General features: G+C 34.2%; 1 protein-coding gene across 3 annotated transcripts in view; it reads right to left on the reverse strand.

Annotated features, from left to right (window-relative positions):
• Ate1 (arginyltransferase 1) overlaps positions 1-15,901 on the reverse strand; it is a 244,589-nt gene that overhangs the window by 144,016 nt on the left and 84,672 nt on the right. For 2 of the 3 annotated variants that reach the window (XM_090412357.1, XM_090412356.1), the window contains exon 6: positions 10,014-10,157. In XM_090412357.1, coding sequence (XP_090268483.1) covers positions 10,014-10,157 — 144 coding nt within the window. The remainder of the gene's footprint in view (positions 1-10,013; positions 10,158-15,901) is intronic. The other variant, XM_090412358.1, reaches the window with a different exon arrangement.

Below are 15,901 nucleotides of genomic sequence, written 5' to 3' on the forward strand. Positions count from 1 at the left end.
TCTAGAAACTCTAATTACACACCAGCCTGATGGATCCCTGGCTTTCTCTGTTTACAGAAAACCTACACTTACAGGCAGATGGGATAATGGTGCTGGAGCATTGCTGGAATAAATGTATTAGTCTTAAGGGAGATTATGTTGAAAAATAATAATTTTAAAATTATAAAATCATTTTTTCATTGTTATTCCGAGAACTTTTCAGACCACCCTCATAAGTCAGCAGATGTCCTAAAAGAATATAGAGAAAAATTCAAGAGATCTAAGCTATGTGTACAGGTAGCTTAACAAAACTCATGGGAAAACTTCAGCAAGAATCATAATCAGCAATTTCCTGATATGTACCTCCAAGCAATGTTCATGTTAGTATGACAGCACTACATGATGAAGTTTACATCATTATTAATCTCCTATCAACAATTTTCCTCCAAATCAGTCTATTACTTATCAGCACTCCAAATATTGCCATATCTAACATTTCATGCTTCTATGGCACTGAATCAATTCATCTAGACCTTGGTCATTATCCAGTCTCTTTCCTGCCATCTTTGCATTAAATATTTGTTCAGCTAACCTTTCCTCACCCATTCTATTAAAGTGGCCATACCACCTTAGATTAACTCTGCTGACACATTCTTGAATGCTAATAATATCAAGTTCCTTTCTAATGTCTTCATTTTTAATATAACTCTGTCATTGATGTCATTGGTTCACTCCCAAATTTTTCCCAGAACACTCATATCTGTGGTCTCTAGTCCTTGATCAAGTGCTTTATTTCTAACCCAACTCTCAGATCCATAACTTAAAACCGTATTTTGGTTAATTTCTGTATTATCCCATATAAATTTATGACTCATAAATTACTTTTGCTTGCTCTGCTGTCTATTTCCAGATTTATTTAACCTGTGATCTTCACTAAAAACTTTTACTTGTTCTAAAAGATCTCCTTCAGAATGCAGCTGAAGTTTTCTATACTTATTTTCATAGTTTTGGTCTTTTCATTGCTGATTTTCATGCCAAATTTGCTACATTTATTCAATTTAGTTAGAGAATCTTGGAGATTTGCACTCGATGTGTTTAGGAATACAACATCATCTGCATAAAGCAAAGAGCTAAGACTGATATCTCCAATTCTAATATTCCTAATGTGATCCATATATATATATATATATATATATATATGATGAATAAGAGTGGAGGTAATATGCATCATTATCTTACTCCTGCTTTTACATCAAACCATCTTCCTGTATTTCCTTGAAGTGTTTTGAAAATCTTTTCCCTGGGCACCTTGTCATATGCCTTTTCCAGATTTACAAAACTAAAGTACAGATCCTTGTCATATTCCCACAATTTCTTAACTGTTTGTCTTAAAGTGAAAATCTGATCTTGACAACTTCTATTTGGCCACCCAGCTTGCTCTAGTTTCTCTTCCACGATCTTTCCTCATCCTTTTTTTTTCAAGTATTCTCGCATAAATCTTACCTAGAACACTTAGTACAGAAATTCCTCTGTAATTCTCACATTTTCTATTATATATATATATATATATATATATATACACACACACACACACACACAATAACTTTTATGAAGGTTTTTTTTATTAGAACAGCAGTTATAAAGAAGAAAAGTGAAATACATAGAAAAAATGAGATATACAAAAATTCTCACAATGTGAGTTAATACTTAGTTGGGTAACCTTTAGCATTAATTATGGCCTTGCAACACCTACAGAACTAAAAACCAAGTTTTTTAGTTCTGCAGCTGTTATAATGTGAAATCAAGATTGAATTATTGAATTGGGTTTTATTGGTGGGTTGCTTCTGACTAACAAGTTTCTTTAGTCGGCTCCGTAGATTTTCGACTGGGTTAAGGTCTGGGCTATTCCCAGGCCATTCCAGCAGTGGAATATGATTATCTTGAAACCACTTTTTGCCCAGAGTAGCAACATGACATGGAGCTGAATCCTGTTGAAATATAAATGCTTCATTATCTTGGAAAAGATCAAGTGTGGAAGGAGGCTTCAGTTTGGGCTCAAGTATTTCATTTATGTATATTTGGGCATTTATTATATTCCCATTAATCACACAAATTCTGGCCACACCGTTTGACGTCATACAACCTCAGATCATAACACTAAGTGGGTGTTTCTTGGTAGGTGTAATGCAATCAGGATGCAAATCCTCTCCAATTCTTCTCCTATTTTATGCCATCACTACCAAACAGGGAGATTTTGGTCTCATCACTCCAAATAACACTGTCCCTTTGTTCCACTGTCCAGTTAACATGGGTTTTAGCCCAGTTTAATCTTTTCAACATTTGTTTGAGAGATAAAAATGGCTTTTTTTGGAATACTAGCATTCAGACCAAATTCCTGCAGTCTGCGCCGAACAGTCCTTGCACTCAACTTCACATTGTATTGTGCCATTTCATCTTGTATACACCTAGATGATTTTCTTCTGTCACACAGGCACAGACTCTCAATTCTTCTATCATCACTTGCTGTTATGCACCTTTTTCTGCCTTTATCAGTCTGGCTTTGTAGTGACAGAGTCTCCTTATACCTCTTCAAAAATTTAGAAATGCCACCTCTGGTTAAGTTTCCACCAATTTTTCTTCTAATTTCTTCATAACTGTAGCCTTGTTCACTTAATAGTACTATTTTACATCGCTTTCTGGGTGACCAGTCAACTCTTTGTGCCATTTCTTTAATTTTATTACGTTTTACAAGCTCACTAAATGAAAGAACAGAAAAATAACATACTGACAAATGTCCTCCTCTCAGCTCCAATACATGACATCAATAGCTGAATCCTACTGTGACCTTATTGGCTCATTGCCAAAACAAGATGACACCTGATTGGCTCTCTAAATGCTCATGGAAAAAATGCTCATTGGCTACATTCAAATGAAGGAAAGCTATTTTATATCAACCTAAGCAAGTTGTGCTTCTTTTTTTCTGGTTATTTTGACTATAATTTCATAGAATACAGAGAATTGAACAAACTTTGTTGCATTACATTATTAATTAAATTATCTTTCCACTGATATATAATTTTATGGTATTACACCAAAAAAAGTGGTGTTATGAGCCATCAAACCTCAAAAATACACTTTTTCCAAAATGTTTCCACAATTTTGGCCACTAGTATATATACAACACACATACATATAGGGGGGCTATATATATATATATATATATTCCTGATATGCACCCCCTAGTACATATCAGGAAGTGTTTGAACTTTTGCTGTTTACAATACTGACTCTGAAATAGCAGCACTGCTGCTATGGAACTTTGATCAGGACTTTTCAGTAATTCATAACAGTACAAACTGATTGTATTTAGCAAAGGAGTATTGTCTTCCATAACAAATCATAAGTATTATCTCAAATACATACGTTAATGCAAAGCCATTGTTCTTTATTGAAATATTAATTTTATTAATTTTTTTATATCAATTAACACCCACAGAAAATATGATAACCTCTATTACATTTAATACATGAGTTCAATAATTGTCTACTCTAGAGAAAATATGGAGCTTTCAAGCTACTTCAGGTCTCCAATAAGCACAAAAAGTTTTGGAATATGTTAATTTATTTAATGATATTAATGCACAACAAAACAATAATAACAAAATAATATTTTATTTAACTCATTTTCTGATAGTTTGTTATCTTTTTCTGTTTTTGAAAACCTACAGATACTGGGAGATATTTGACAGTCACACTATCATCCAGCTCAACAATATGGTAACCTAAAAACACAGAGCCAGAGCTATCTGTTTCTATAATAATGCTCTTACTACTGAACTCACTTACTTGTATCAAACTTTTTTAGTCAATGGCCATAATCTCCAAAAAATAGATCCAATACTAAATGTTTCTGGAAATCCCCTCCATTGCCTAATATGTAAGACTACTGCAAAACTATTACTATCCCATACATTCAAGACACATACGGAAAGATATCTAGAGTGCTTAATAAATATCAGCTCCACACTACATTTAAACTATATATGAAATTGGCAACTCTAATCCATTCATCGAAAGATAAACAAACTCGCTCTTTTATCACATCCAGGAGTATATGAAGCACCCTGCACTTATGATCGGAATTACTAGGAAGAACTGTTAACATCTGCTTTGGAGAACATAAAAAATACATTCAGAACTATCATTATGCCAAGTCAGAACTAGTAAACCATGCCTTGGATACCCCTTCACACAGGATAAAATGGAAGAAAACAAAAGTGCTACACAGAAGTCATTAAGATTGTCTTTCAAATAGGCAGTGGCTTCAAAACATTCCCCAAACTTCAACAATTATGGTTGTATCAATATACCAGAAATTTGGGAGACAGTTATCTCCCGATCAAATTAATACTCATTTTTCTCTCTCTCTATCCAGCAATAGATGGAGCCAATTAGGACTTTAGTTCCACATATTGCTGTTACAATTTATTCAACTGGTCCTACTGTTAACTAAATTTTTGCTGTTTGTGTACTGTGACAAATCATTTTTGTGCTCAGATGCTGGATATAATACCAGCGAAATATAGGCAAATAAGATATTAATTATTTTCTTAATATTCTTGTGTTATGAATTAATACCATTAAATAAATTAATATGAACTACAAATTAATATGAACAAATTCTGAAACACACCAGAACTCATTAAAAGAGGCTTAAATCAGTATACTATCAATGATGTAAGCAGCCTGAATGCAAAGAAATGGAGCTAGCTGAGGAACTGGATAAGTACCAGATTGATATAACAGGGGTGACTGAAACAAAAAAGACTAAAACTGGGTGAGATCTTTCTGAATATACATTTTGTAATAAATACAAAATGTTATATTCAGGCAATAACAATCAGGGAAAAGAAGGAGTAGCTATAGTATTCAACACTAAATATGAGACTAATCTTCTTGAATGGCAGGCAATATCAAGTAGAGTGATGTAGGCAAATATCAAAATGGGAAACTTATTTGTGCCTATGGTCCTACAATAGGTTCAACTAAGGTAGAAGTAGAGGAATTTTTTGAGGCTTTGAGAAAGCAACTGACAAATGAAAAAAGGAAAATATGGTCCTTGTCTTTTTTTTAGTCCATGATCTAAATAGCAGAGTAGGAAATGATTATCAGACATACAGAAATATTTTGGGAAAATATGGAGAAAAGAGCAAAGCTAATAATAATGGCAAATACCTGTTGGATTTCGGCTGAGGATATGGACTGGTTATTACTAACGCAATGTTACAACATAAACATGTGCATAAATTCAGATGGAGAGAAGAGATATCACTCTAAGATAAGAAATATCACTCTACTTGATATTGCCTGCCATTCAAAAAGATTAGCCTCGTATTAATGTTCCTACTGGTGCAGGACACCAGAGTGTACAGAGGATTTGAAATTGGAAGTGATCACCATTTAGTCCTGAGTAGGATAAAATTGAATTTCATATTGAACAGAAGAAGAACACATAAGAAAGTTTTAAAGCAAATAGAAGTTGAGTGGCTTTCAGATGTGATCTGTACAGTAAAATACACAAACATTATTCAAGAAAAAATGAAAGAGTTTGAGAACAGGAAACAAACTTTGGAGATTGATTGATTGATTCAGCCAGAGAGGCATGTAGTGAGATTATCTACAAGGATAGAAAAATCAGAACTCCTCGTATACAGGAAGTTAAAGAGACAGTGAAGGAAAAGAAGAAAGCTTATCAAAAGTTCCTGGCAAATGAGTCAGCTTGTGCTCTTAGAGAATATAGAGACAAATGTAAGAAAGCTAACACTGTGTAAAACTAGCTAACAAAAGTGATGGAAATACTTTGGTAAGAAGATAAATATCAGGAAGGTGGCAAGATATTCTGGAGGATGTTGAAAAAGCTCAGAAATAGAGGAAAGCGTGCTGTAAAAGGAATTAGAGATGTTAAAGGTGACAGGAAAATTGAAGAAAAAAGATATCCTTGATGTATGGAGTAATTACCTCAAAAATTGTTAAATGAAACAAGCAGTGATAGCACAGTGGTAAAAAAAAACACTCAACAATCATGTAATCAGGAATACATATCCATTCTTGAAGTAGAAAAAGCCATTAAAAACATGAAATGTGGAAAGGCAACAGGAATAGATTATATCAGACCAGAAATGCTCACGTATGAAGGTATAATAGTCTGTGGCTGCAATGCATAGTTCAGAAGGCCTGGACAGACGAACGAATTCCAGATGATTGGACGAGAGCTCTCATAGTACCCATATACTAAAAGGGAAAAAAAAAAACTGAATGTGAGAGTTACAGAGGTATTTCCCTAATGAGTGTTCCTGGTAAGATTTATGTAAGTATACTTGAGAAATGGTTGAGAAGGATTGTGGAAGGGAAGCTTGGTGAAGAACATGCCTGATTAAGGCCAAATAGAGGCTGCCAGGATCAGATTTTCACTTTACAACAACTACTTGAGAAATCGTGAGAAGATAACAAAGATTTGAATTTAAGTTTTGTGGACCTGCAAAAGGCATGTGACAAGGAAAGAGAAAAGCTATTCAAAACCTACAGTGATATGGTGTAAATGGGGCATTATATCAAGCAATATTTAGTCTTTATTTGAAATGTAAGTCAGAAGTTAGAAGTGAAGGAAGATGGTTTGATGTTAAATCTGGTGTCAGAAAAGGATATACATTATTCCCCTCTGTTATTCATTATCTGTATGGATCACACGATGAAGTGGTATTAAACCTGATATCAAATTGAAGATGTTAATTTCAGCTCTTTACTTTATGCAAATGATGTTATACTTTTAAGTAAATCCAGTACAAGTCTGCAAGATTCCCTGACTAAATTGAATAACTGTTGTAATAAATTTGGTATGAATATCAGCAATAACAAGGCAAAGACAATGAAAATAGGCAGAAACATTGAAAATATCAACTGCATTGTGAATGGAGAACCTATAGAACATGTAAAACATTTCAGCTACTTAGACAGAATTTTTAGTGAAGACTGTAAATTAAATACAGAAATAGAGAACAAAAATCAACAAAGCTCATATGGTAGGAAGTCAACTGAATAAATTTGTATGGAATAATAGAGAAATTAGTCAAAACAGTAAATTAGCAGTATATAAGACAGTGTTCAAACCAATTTTAACTTATGGATATGAGAGCTGGGTTAGAAATGAAACACTTGACCAAAGACTAGAGACCACATATCTGTGAGTCCTGAGAAAGATTATGGGTATGAACAGATGGCATCAATGGCAATATCATATTAAAAACGAGGATATTAGGAAAGAACTTGACATTGTTAGCATCCAGGAATGTGTTAGCACAGCTAATCTCAGGTGGTATGGTCATTTAAACAGAATGGGAGAGGAAAGATTAACAAAACAAGTGTTCTCTGCCAGGTTGGCTGGAAAAAGACCTAGAAGAAGACCAAGATATTCATTCATATGTTCACTGGACATCCACAGATGCCGTATGGTCACTCCGATGCTTGGTGATGTGCCAAATTAGGCCTCACCATATAGTCCTGTTGTATGCGTTTCTGGAGGCTTCAACTCTCTGAAGATCAGTCACTCCACACACACACACACACACACACACACACACACACACACACACACACACACACACACACACACACACACACCATCCATCGATCTCATTGACAGTCTACCCTTTCCTTTTTTTTATTCCCAGGAACTTTACCTTCTTTTACTTCTCATGGAAAGGCTTAGACGTTGGTTATACATTCTTACTAAATAGCTTAAGGAAATTACAACGTACAATAGAATATACATTAAAATAAATTTTAATACACTTCCAATATTTTAGCAACGTCACATTGCCATTATCACAGGAACTTAAATACAAGACACGTGCATGCAAGCACAACACACAGTAAATGAGGAATGAAGCAGGCAGCTATTCTTTCTCCTAAAAGTCCTGATGGTACCCCCTAGTGGGCAATGTTGGTATTCTTGGCCGATTGGGCAGAAGGTCTTCCGATGTAGGTTTCCCAAATTTGGGGCAGTCTCATGCAACCAAATTTGTTGATGTTTGGATTGTTTCTTAGGATTGAAGCTGATTCCATGAATAGCCTTTCGTATTTGAATTTACTACGGTGTATTATCGTGGCTTTCTTCCACTGTATTCTATGGCAGATATCCAGTGCATGGTCTGCAAGACCAGAGTGGCTGTATTGGTGAAACCGGATGTAGTCCTTGTGTTCTGAAATTCAGATATTAGCTGTCCTGCCTGTTTGGTGAAAGTAGGACAGCTTACAGCTGCAAGGGACTTGATATACACCAGGTAGGTCTTTAGTGGAGCAGATAAGGGATGCCAATTTTTTATAAGGTATGAAACAAAGAAGTCATGTTTTTTTAGGATTTTTGTAATTTTTTCCAAGGTTCCTAGGATATAGGGAATGGTGATGGATTTAGAGTAATCCTTGTTGTGAAGGGGGGGAGGGGGTTGTGGTTTATTGGCTTCAATATTTTTTGGATTTTTTTTTTTTTGGGGGGGGTAGCGGCTAAGAAAGTGTTGAGAATGTGGTTTAGTTCCGTGGTTAGGGCATTGTCATTTGAACAGATAAGTTTAACCCTGTTGTGTAGTGTCTTAATGACTCCATATTGTTGTGTGTGGGGGGGATTGTTGGTGAATGTATCTGCCTATTATAGAAAGCTTTCTATAAACTGAGAAAACCAAGGTTCCATCAGGCTGGCAGGTGACTAGTGTGTCTAAGAAAGGAAGGCAGTTGTTTTTTTCTTCTTCCACGGTGAACTTGATTCTGGGGTGTTGGTTGTGTTCAAGTGTGTTAGGAAGGAGAGGAGTGCATCGGAGCCATGTGGCCAAATAGCAAACACATCATCAACAAAGCGAAGCCATATGGTTGGTTTTTGTGGGGCAGAGTTTAAGGCTTTCTCTTCAAAAGTAGTCTCCATATAAAAGTTGGCCAAGGGTGGGGAGAGTTGAGAACCCATGGCTGTCCCCTCTATTTGTTTGTAGAATTTTCCTTGCTAAACAAAATAGCCTGAGTTCATTGTGAACTGAAAAATTTAACTTCTATTACTGTTCTGAGAAGTCCTCCTTCCATTCTTTCAATATGTCCAAAATATTTTAACTTTTTTCTGTCAATATCCTTAAGGAGCCTTAAAGTTTTACTGATCTTTTCTAACACCCATTCATTTGTATGCCTTTCGGTATATATCCTCAACAGCTTTCTGTAACACCACATCTCAAAAGCACCTATTCTTTTCTTATCTGACTTCTTTAGGTTTCCAAGTCTCATATCCACAAGCCGCTGTTAGAAAAACAACTGCCAACAAAATCCTCAACTTTATTCCCATGGAGATCCTTTCAGATTTTAGACAAGCCTCTGATTGTTGTTTTAGCCATTCCTAATCTTCTTCTGACTTCTGAACAGCAATTCTTCACATTAATAATGGATCCCAGATACTCAAAACTTGCTGACTTTAATTCTTTCTCCATTAAGGCACACTTGTTTCTTGAAAGTTTCCCTGTTTGTATTTCCTTTGAGAACCATAATCTTTGACGAAGATATAAGTGGATAGATATAGTAAAAAGTGTCTTAGAAGAAAGAAATCTAAGATCTGATAATGTTGGAGTCTTGACAGATAACAGATTGATTTGGAGAAAAATTGTTGATAGGAAGCTAGCAATGATGCAAGTTCTTCATGTAGTATACTATCATAATATCCTGTACACCCCTTGAGGTTACATGTCAGGAAATTGATGATGATATGAACTGTGAACACAAGTCTTTCTACCCATTTCTGCCACAGGGAGATCAGAATCCACAGCTTGTTCATTGGCAAGCAGAAATTCAACTATTCTCTGAATAACTGAACAATTTCTTCTTGCTTTGTCAGGAAATATTTGAATAAATGAAGATAACACACACACACACACACAGAGCATGCATAGGCATTAACTACATGCAACATAAAATTTATATTTGAATGTCACAATTAAATTCAAACATACCTGGTCTAACAGCCAAATAATTAGATTCAATAGAAAATGTATGATCATCTGATTCAGGACTACTATCTTTCTTGGAATGATTAACTGGTAGGACAGATACAACTGAATCAATGTGAGTTGAATCTAGTGAAGTATTTTGTGCTGCTGTGTGCGAGAGAAAGCAATGGTGAGAGACAGGAAGAAAGAAATTTCATAACATAAAACAATTTTAATGAGAAATAAATCTATCATCATATTAACTTTTTTCCACAAAAATCAAGTAATAATACAGTGAATTTTATTGGCTGAGCATCATGTGAAAACATTAAAACCAATCCAGCACAGAAAGAAACAAAAAAATAAAACAAATTAAAATTAAACTTATATCTGATAAAAACAAGTAGAGAAATTACCATATTTGCCAGCATATAAGATGCACCGGCCTATAAGACGTTTGTTAGGAAAAAAATTTTATCACTGAATATTATAAAGAATTTACAGTATTTCAAATATAAAGTAATAAGTAGGTCTACTTTCAACAAATACCTAAACTAACTAGGAAAGAGTACCCATCTTTTAATCTTCTTCATCAAAACCCAGAAATTCATCTCCAGAGCTAAATGAAGAGACATTTGAAACCTCTTCTGAATCAGAATCTGAGTCATCATACAACAAATCGTCCTCCATACTATCTAGTGCATTACTAATGCCACACCACACTTCTTAAATGATTTAGCCCGAAATACCTCTCTGCAGCCCTGTTTCCATGTTCTTTAGTATACGCAATCACACATAGCTTGTATGCAATATTGTAACAATGCAGATGTTTTTCAGCCATAATTTGCCTAGAAATTTAGAGAAAATTTAACTGCAGATCTGTGATTTAACAGCTATGATCATCGATAACAGCGAATGCGCATCCACTGAACTCTGCGTAACTGGAATGCTCTCACATACCTCAAGGAAGCAAGAAAGAAATTGCGTAACTCAGAAAAGAGAAAATTTCCAGAAATGAAAGTAATAAAAAAACTGAGTATCAGCATATAAGATGCACCCTGTTTTTCAGACCTATTTTCAAAGAAAAAAGTGCGTCTTATACGCTGGCAAATACAGTATCTAAAGCAATTACAAAATGGCGCAAATTTTGCAAAATAATTCTTGTATGAATGAGATCAGTTATTACAGAAAAAGAACCTAATTTTAATTTTGGCTCATCTGTAGTGTATATTTGTAATATACATTTTTTTTTTCATTGTGCTAGAAATCTACATACCAGATCTCTTTATTTTAATAAATTAAAACAGACAAAAATGCAGATCACTTGAAAATTTTAAATTTAATTATTAATTAATTAATTATTAAAAGTATAGAAAATCCTTAGCCTGAAGATTTTCTATACATAATAAATTCTACCACATATAAACAAACAGCTGACAAACAAGTGAAGCAGCCTTCTGATTAATTATTTTCATCTTTCTTATGCTAAGGGCATAAACTAAGTGAATCAAACACAAACTTCCAATAGTTCTGCTACTATCAACTACTATTAGAGTAAATTCCCTATTAAAACTTTCTTATTGATTATGGATTTGTCTGCATGATAAGTCTACATAAGCTTGTGTACTAAGAGACTTTATACAGAATCAAATGTTATTACACAGTTGTGGGATTAGAGACTTATTTCATGGTTTATTATCACACTGTTTTACAGAAAGAAATTGCACGTAAAAGTTACTTTTGTACTTCTAGGAACACTTTTTTTTTTTTTTTTTTACTTTTTATCAGTTCAATGTGATACAGCACTGTCACATAATAGCAGTTCAGGCAAGTAAAAATTATATTATCATCTCTGTTTCACTGAGGAGTTCAGATGTTTCCATACATTTTTTTCTCAGAATGAGGTGGAATGGCAGATGTCATGATGTGATATATAACAGTTCTGATAACAAAAATTCACAGAGAATCAAGCTTTCTACACTACTGATGGGTAACAGATTCTTTAACCTACAAATTATTCAGATACCAGTTCCAATTATTCAAAACAGACTTCATCAAGAAAGTACTTTGAGTCAACAGAACCTACAGACCTACTGGTGAATGCCAACATAGCAGGATTTTATTTATTTAATAGCAATGCTTTAAAAGGGACATATCTAATTGAAAATAAATAATGCTGGCAAAATTATCACCAATAATAAATTTATATATAAAGTCCAAGTCCTCACTTGGACTACTGCATGCAGGTCTGGGGTCATTATCCCAGAGCTGGGGTCATTCTAATACAGTGGAGAGAGAGAGTGTCAAAAATTATATCTGGATTGTAGAATACAGATTGAGAATTTGTAGGCTGCAGACACTAGCAAACAGGAGAAAAAGGGGTGATATGATTGAGACCTACAAACTTCTGAAGGGGTTATACAGAATTTTTCATTTTATGGAGTGTGGGGAAAGGACACGAGGGCATGCATCCATGGATGTTTAGAATGAATGCTGTCAAGAACTAGGGCTAAATTTTTCTCTCATAGAGTGGTGCATGATTTGAATACACTGCCATTGGATGATGTGTGTGCAAGCAGTGTGAATGAATTCAAGAACTAAATGACAGCTGGTGCAAACAGTATGGCCTTTCTCTCGTTGAGTATCTGACTTCCTGCAGGTCTCTCTTAATAATAATTTTTTTTATTGATCATTAAAATATTTACATATATACTATAATAAAGTCCGTGCTGTTAGCCTAGTGGCTGTGCGCTTCGCAACCATATGCCTGGGGAAGGAGTGTCCTAGGTTCTATTCCCGTCAATGACATGAGGAGCTGAAGGATCTTCCTCAGCCATAGCCAAGTTAGCTGGTCTTGGGCATGGACAGTAGGATTTTCTCCCCAGTTTATCCTGGGGTTTTTCATCCTGCAAAGCAGGCAAACCGGCCTTGAGAACTCAACACTACAGGACACAGAATACACCGGGGCGTAGGGCTGACCACCTTATCCTATGAACGGTTTGAGGTCCGATGATTAATAAATCCTCAACACCGCAAGGTAAAAGAGGGAAAAAGGAAGATAAGATGGGATAAGATACTATAATAATTTTGAGTGACATGCCAACATATTATTTTATAATATTCAGCACTTAGTGCTGCATATGTGGTTCATTTTGTGCATTAGATTTCAATAAAAGCTTTTAATAATAATATTTTTTTACTCATATATATTATGTATTTACCAAGGCTTTTTGTTCTAATATTAACAGTGAAGGTTACACGGAGTTTTTATATAATGAAAAGCTAATATGTACTGTAATTGTAATTTACAGTTGCTTTCATATATATATATATATATATATATATATATACACATACACAATGAGACATATTTTCTGTACAGTACAAAATACAGAGTACTTAATTCTTTATAAATGTAAATATACTTTTTTTTTTTTAAGTAACTAAATATTTATCCATCATATTTACATATGGATTGGCACAAATGTGCATACAATTCAGTAATACAACACAGTTCAATAGAAATATTAATAATGTAATGGTATTGTTAATATTATTAATATTAACAATATTAATAATATTTATTACTTTTATTTTATTTCATTTTTTCAAACTTTCTAAGACTATCATTTGGACTACTATTTCAAAACTTTGAATTTTTTTTTTTTTTTTTAAACCTAGATGGCGCCATATTAGTACTTTAGTCTTGTGTTGCATGCTGCAATTACTTTTACTAGCCCCACTGTTACACAGGATTGTGGTTGTTTTGCATTTGTAACAAACTTTGTGTTGTGTGCTCTGAAGATGCTGGATATAATACCAGCGAAATATTAGCTTTTAAGTTAATAAATAGTTATTTTCTTATCCATCTGTGTTCATATCAAACCGTGAAATCTATTACAAAAAAAAATAATAATGGAATGATTTATTTATATACATAATATAACCATAGCTGCCTTGTTTGGCCGAGAGGTCTGCATATTCGCTCCCCAGCCAAAAGGCTGCGGGTTCGAATCCAGACATGGGCATGGATGTTTGTGATTGTGAAAATACTAGTGGGTGGTTGGCAGTAGATGCCATTGATATAGATGATGAAGGTAATTGCAGCTTGTTGTAGTTGGCGAATTGAGTGCTGGACACAGAGTTGTAGAGTAGGTACCCTCCCTTGATGAGTCTTTGGACTCCTTGGAGGTGTCATGTAATAATGATAATAATAATAATAAGAAGAAGAAGAAGAAGAATTTTTCTGCATTTTGTCTTTTGTTTATTTCCTTCGATGTTTTTTTTTATTGATTCTGCATTTCATTTAATACAGATATTTTACTTCTCCACAAAAATTTGGTATACAAGTTACTGAATACATTCTTTTTGATATACTTGTTTATTTGGGTGGCATTTCTGCTTTCTTCCTCAAAGCTTCTGCAGGGCTTATCTGAGGAAAGTAGATGGACACTAGTTGTTTGCTAGTGTCTGTAGCCTACAAATTCTCAATCTGTATTCCACAATCCAGATATCATTTTTGACACTCTCCACTATACTAGAATGACCATGGAAACCAGGAGACCAGACCTGTGCACAATAGTCCATTTAATCTTAATAATAATAATAATAATAAATCCTTTACAGATGCAAAACTCATCAAATTTTAGAACAACAAAAAGTACAATAACCACTGTAACAAACTTTAATGAAAGTTTATTACTGTGGTTATCATGTAATTTTTGTTGTTTTATAGTTATGGTACAAGTACCTTTAAAGAGTACACTCATCAACTTTTAGAGGCTCATAGAAAACAAGTAATCCTATCAGCTAAATTGAGCAGCTTTGTAAAAGTGTCAAAATGGTATAGTTTATAGTGCAGCAGAAAGTACAATGTTGTTTCTGGGTTGCTGAATTAAAGTTTACAGTTATTGCACAAAGAAAATTCAGGCAAGAGTACAAAGAATTCAAATGAACAACAGAGTGAAACTGGATGCTGGAAAGTGGTTCTCTACTGAAGAAGAAAGGAAGCAAGAACCAGGCAGAGGATGAAGATTGACTCAAAGAAGTACAGGATGTTTTTTAATGCACACATATCAACCACTGAATTAGAAACTTATATTTAATACCATGTTGGACCTTCTTTAGCCTGAATTACAGCACATATGCAGTTTGGCATAGATGCCACAAGGTTTTGGATTGCATCTACAAACCAGGCATTCATCAAACAGTCCTTAACTGGTCAAATTTGATAGAAAAGGACTTTTCTCCAAGATCTGTTTTTCTAACATGTCCCATATATTCACAATGGGAATTTGAGAATGTAGGTTATTTAGGTTTTCATCAATGTGATGAAATATTTTGGGAAAATAACTACTGCTTTCTTAACTTTCCAAGTTTGAATATTCACTGTTAATGCACACGTACTTCAGAAGTGTTTGTTCACTCTTAACTTTGGGTTTGAGTGAACAAACACTTCTGAAGTACGTGTGCATACTTTGACAGAAATGTGAACCCATTACTAAGAGCATATGAATAGATATAATCAGCTGCTTGTTCAAGTTGCCTTTCAATGACCCTCATGTTGCTCGAATGGTAGAGTATTGGATTCCAACGATGATGGTCAGGAAGATAAGAGAGTGGAAAGGAATCAGGAGAAATTGAGTGAAGAATATGGGAAGAAAAAGTGGAAGAATGAAAATCATAATTATACTAAGTGAGTTTACTAACTATAATGAAGTAAAGTTTTAACTAAACCCCACAGCAAAAATAGAGTATATATTTCTTTTAAAGGAATGTTTACTATAGCAAATTCTCTACTTAAACTTTCTGGTCTCAGACCACTTGACACTCTTAAAAATTACTGAGGATCCAAAGAGCTTTTGTTTATGTGGATTATATCTATTGATATTTACCATATTAGAAATTAAAAC

Source organism: Typopeltis vanoorti, chromosome 22, assembly GCF_054136105.1.
Source record: "Typopeltis vanoorti isolate ZY-2024b chromosome 22, IOZ_Tvanoo_1.0, whole genome shotgun sequence".
NCBI lineage: Eukaryota > Metazoa > Arthropoda > Arachnida > Uropygi > Thelyphonidae > Typopeltis > Typopeltis vanoorti.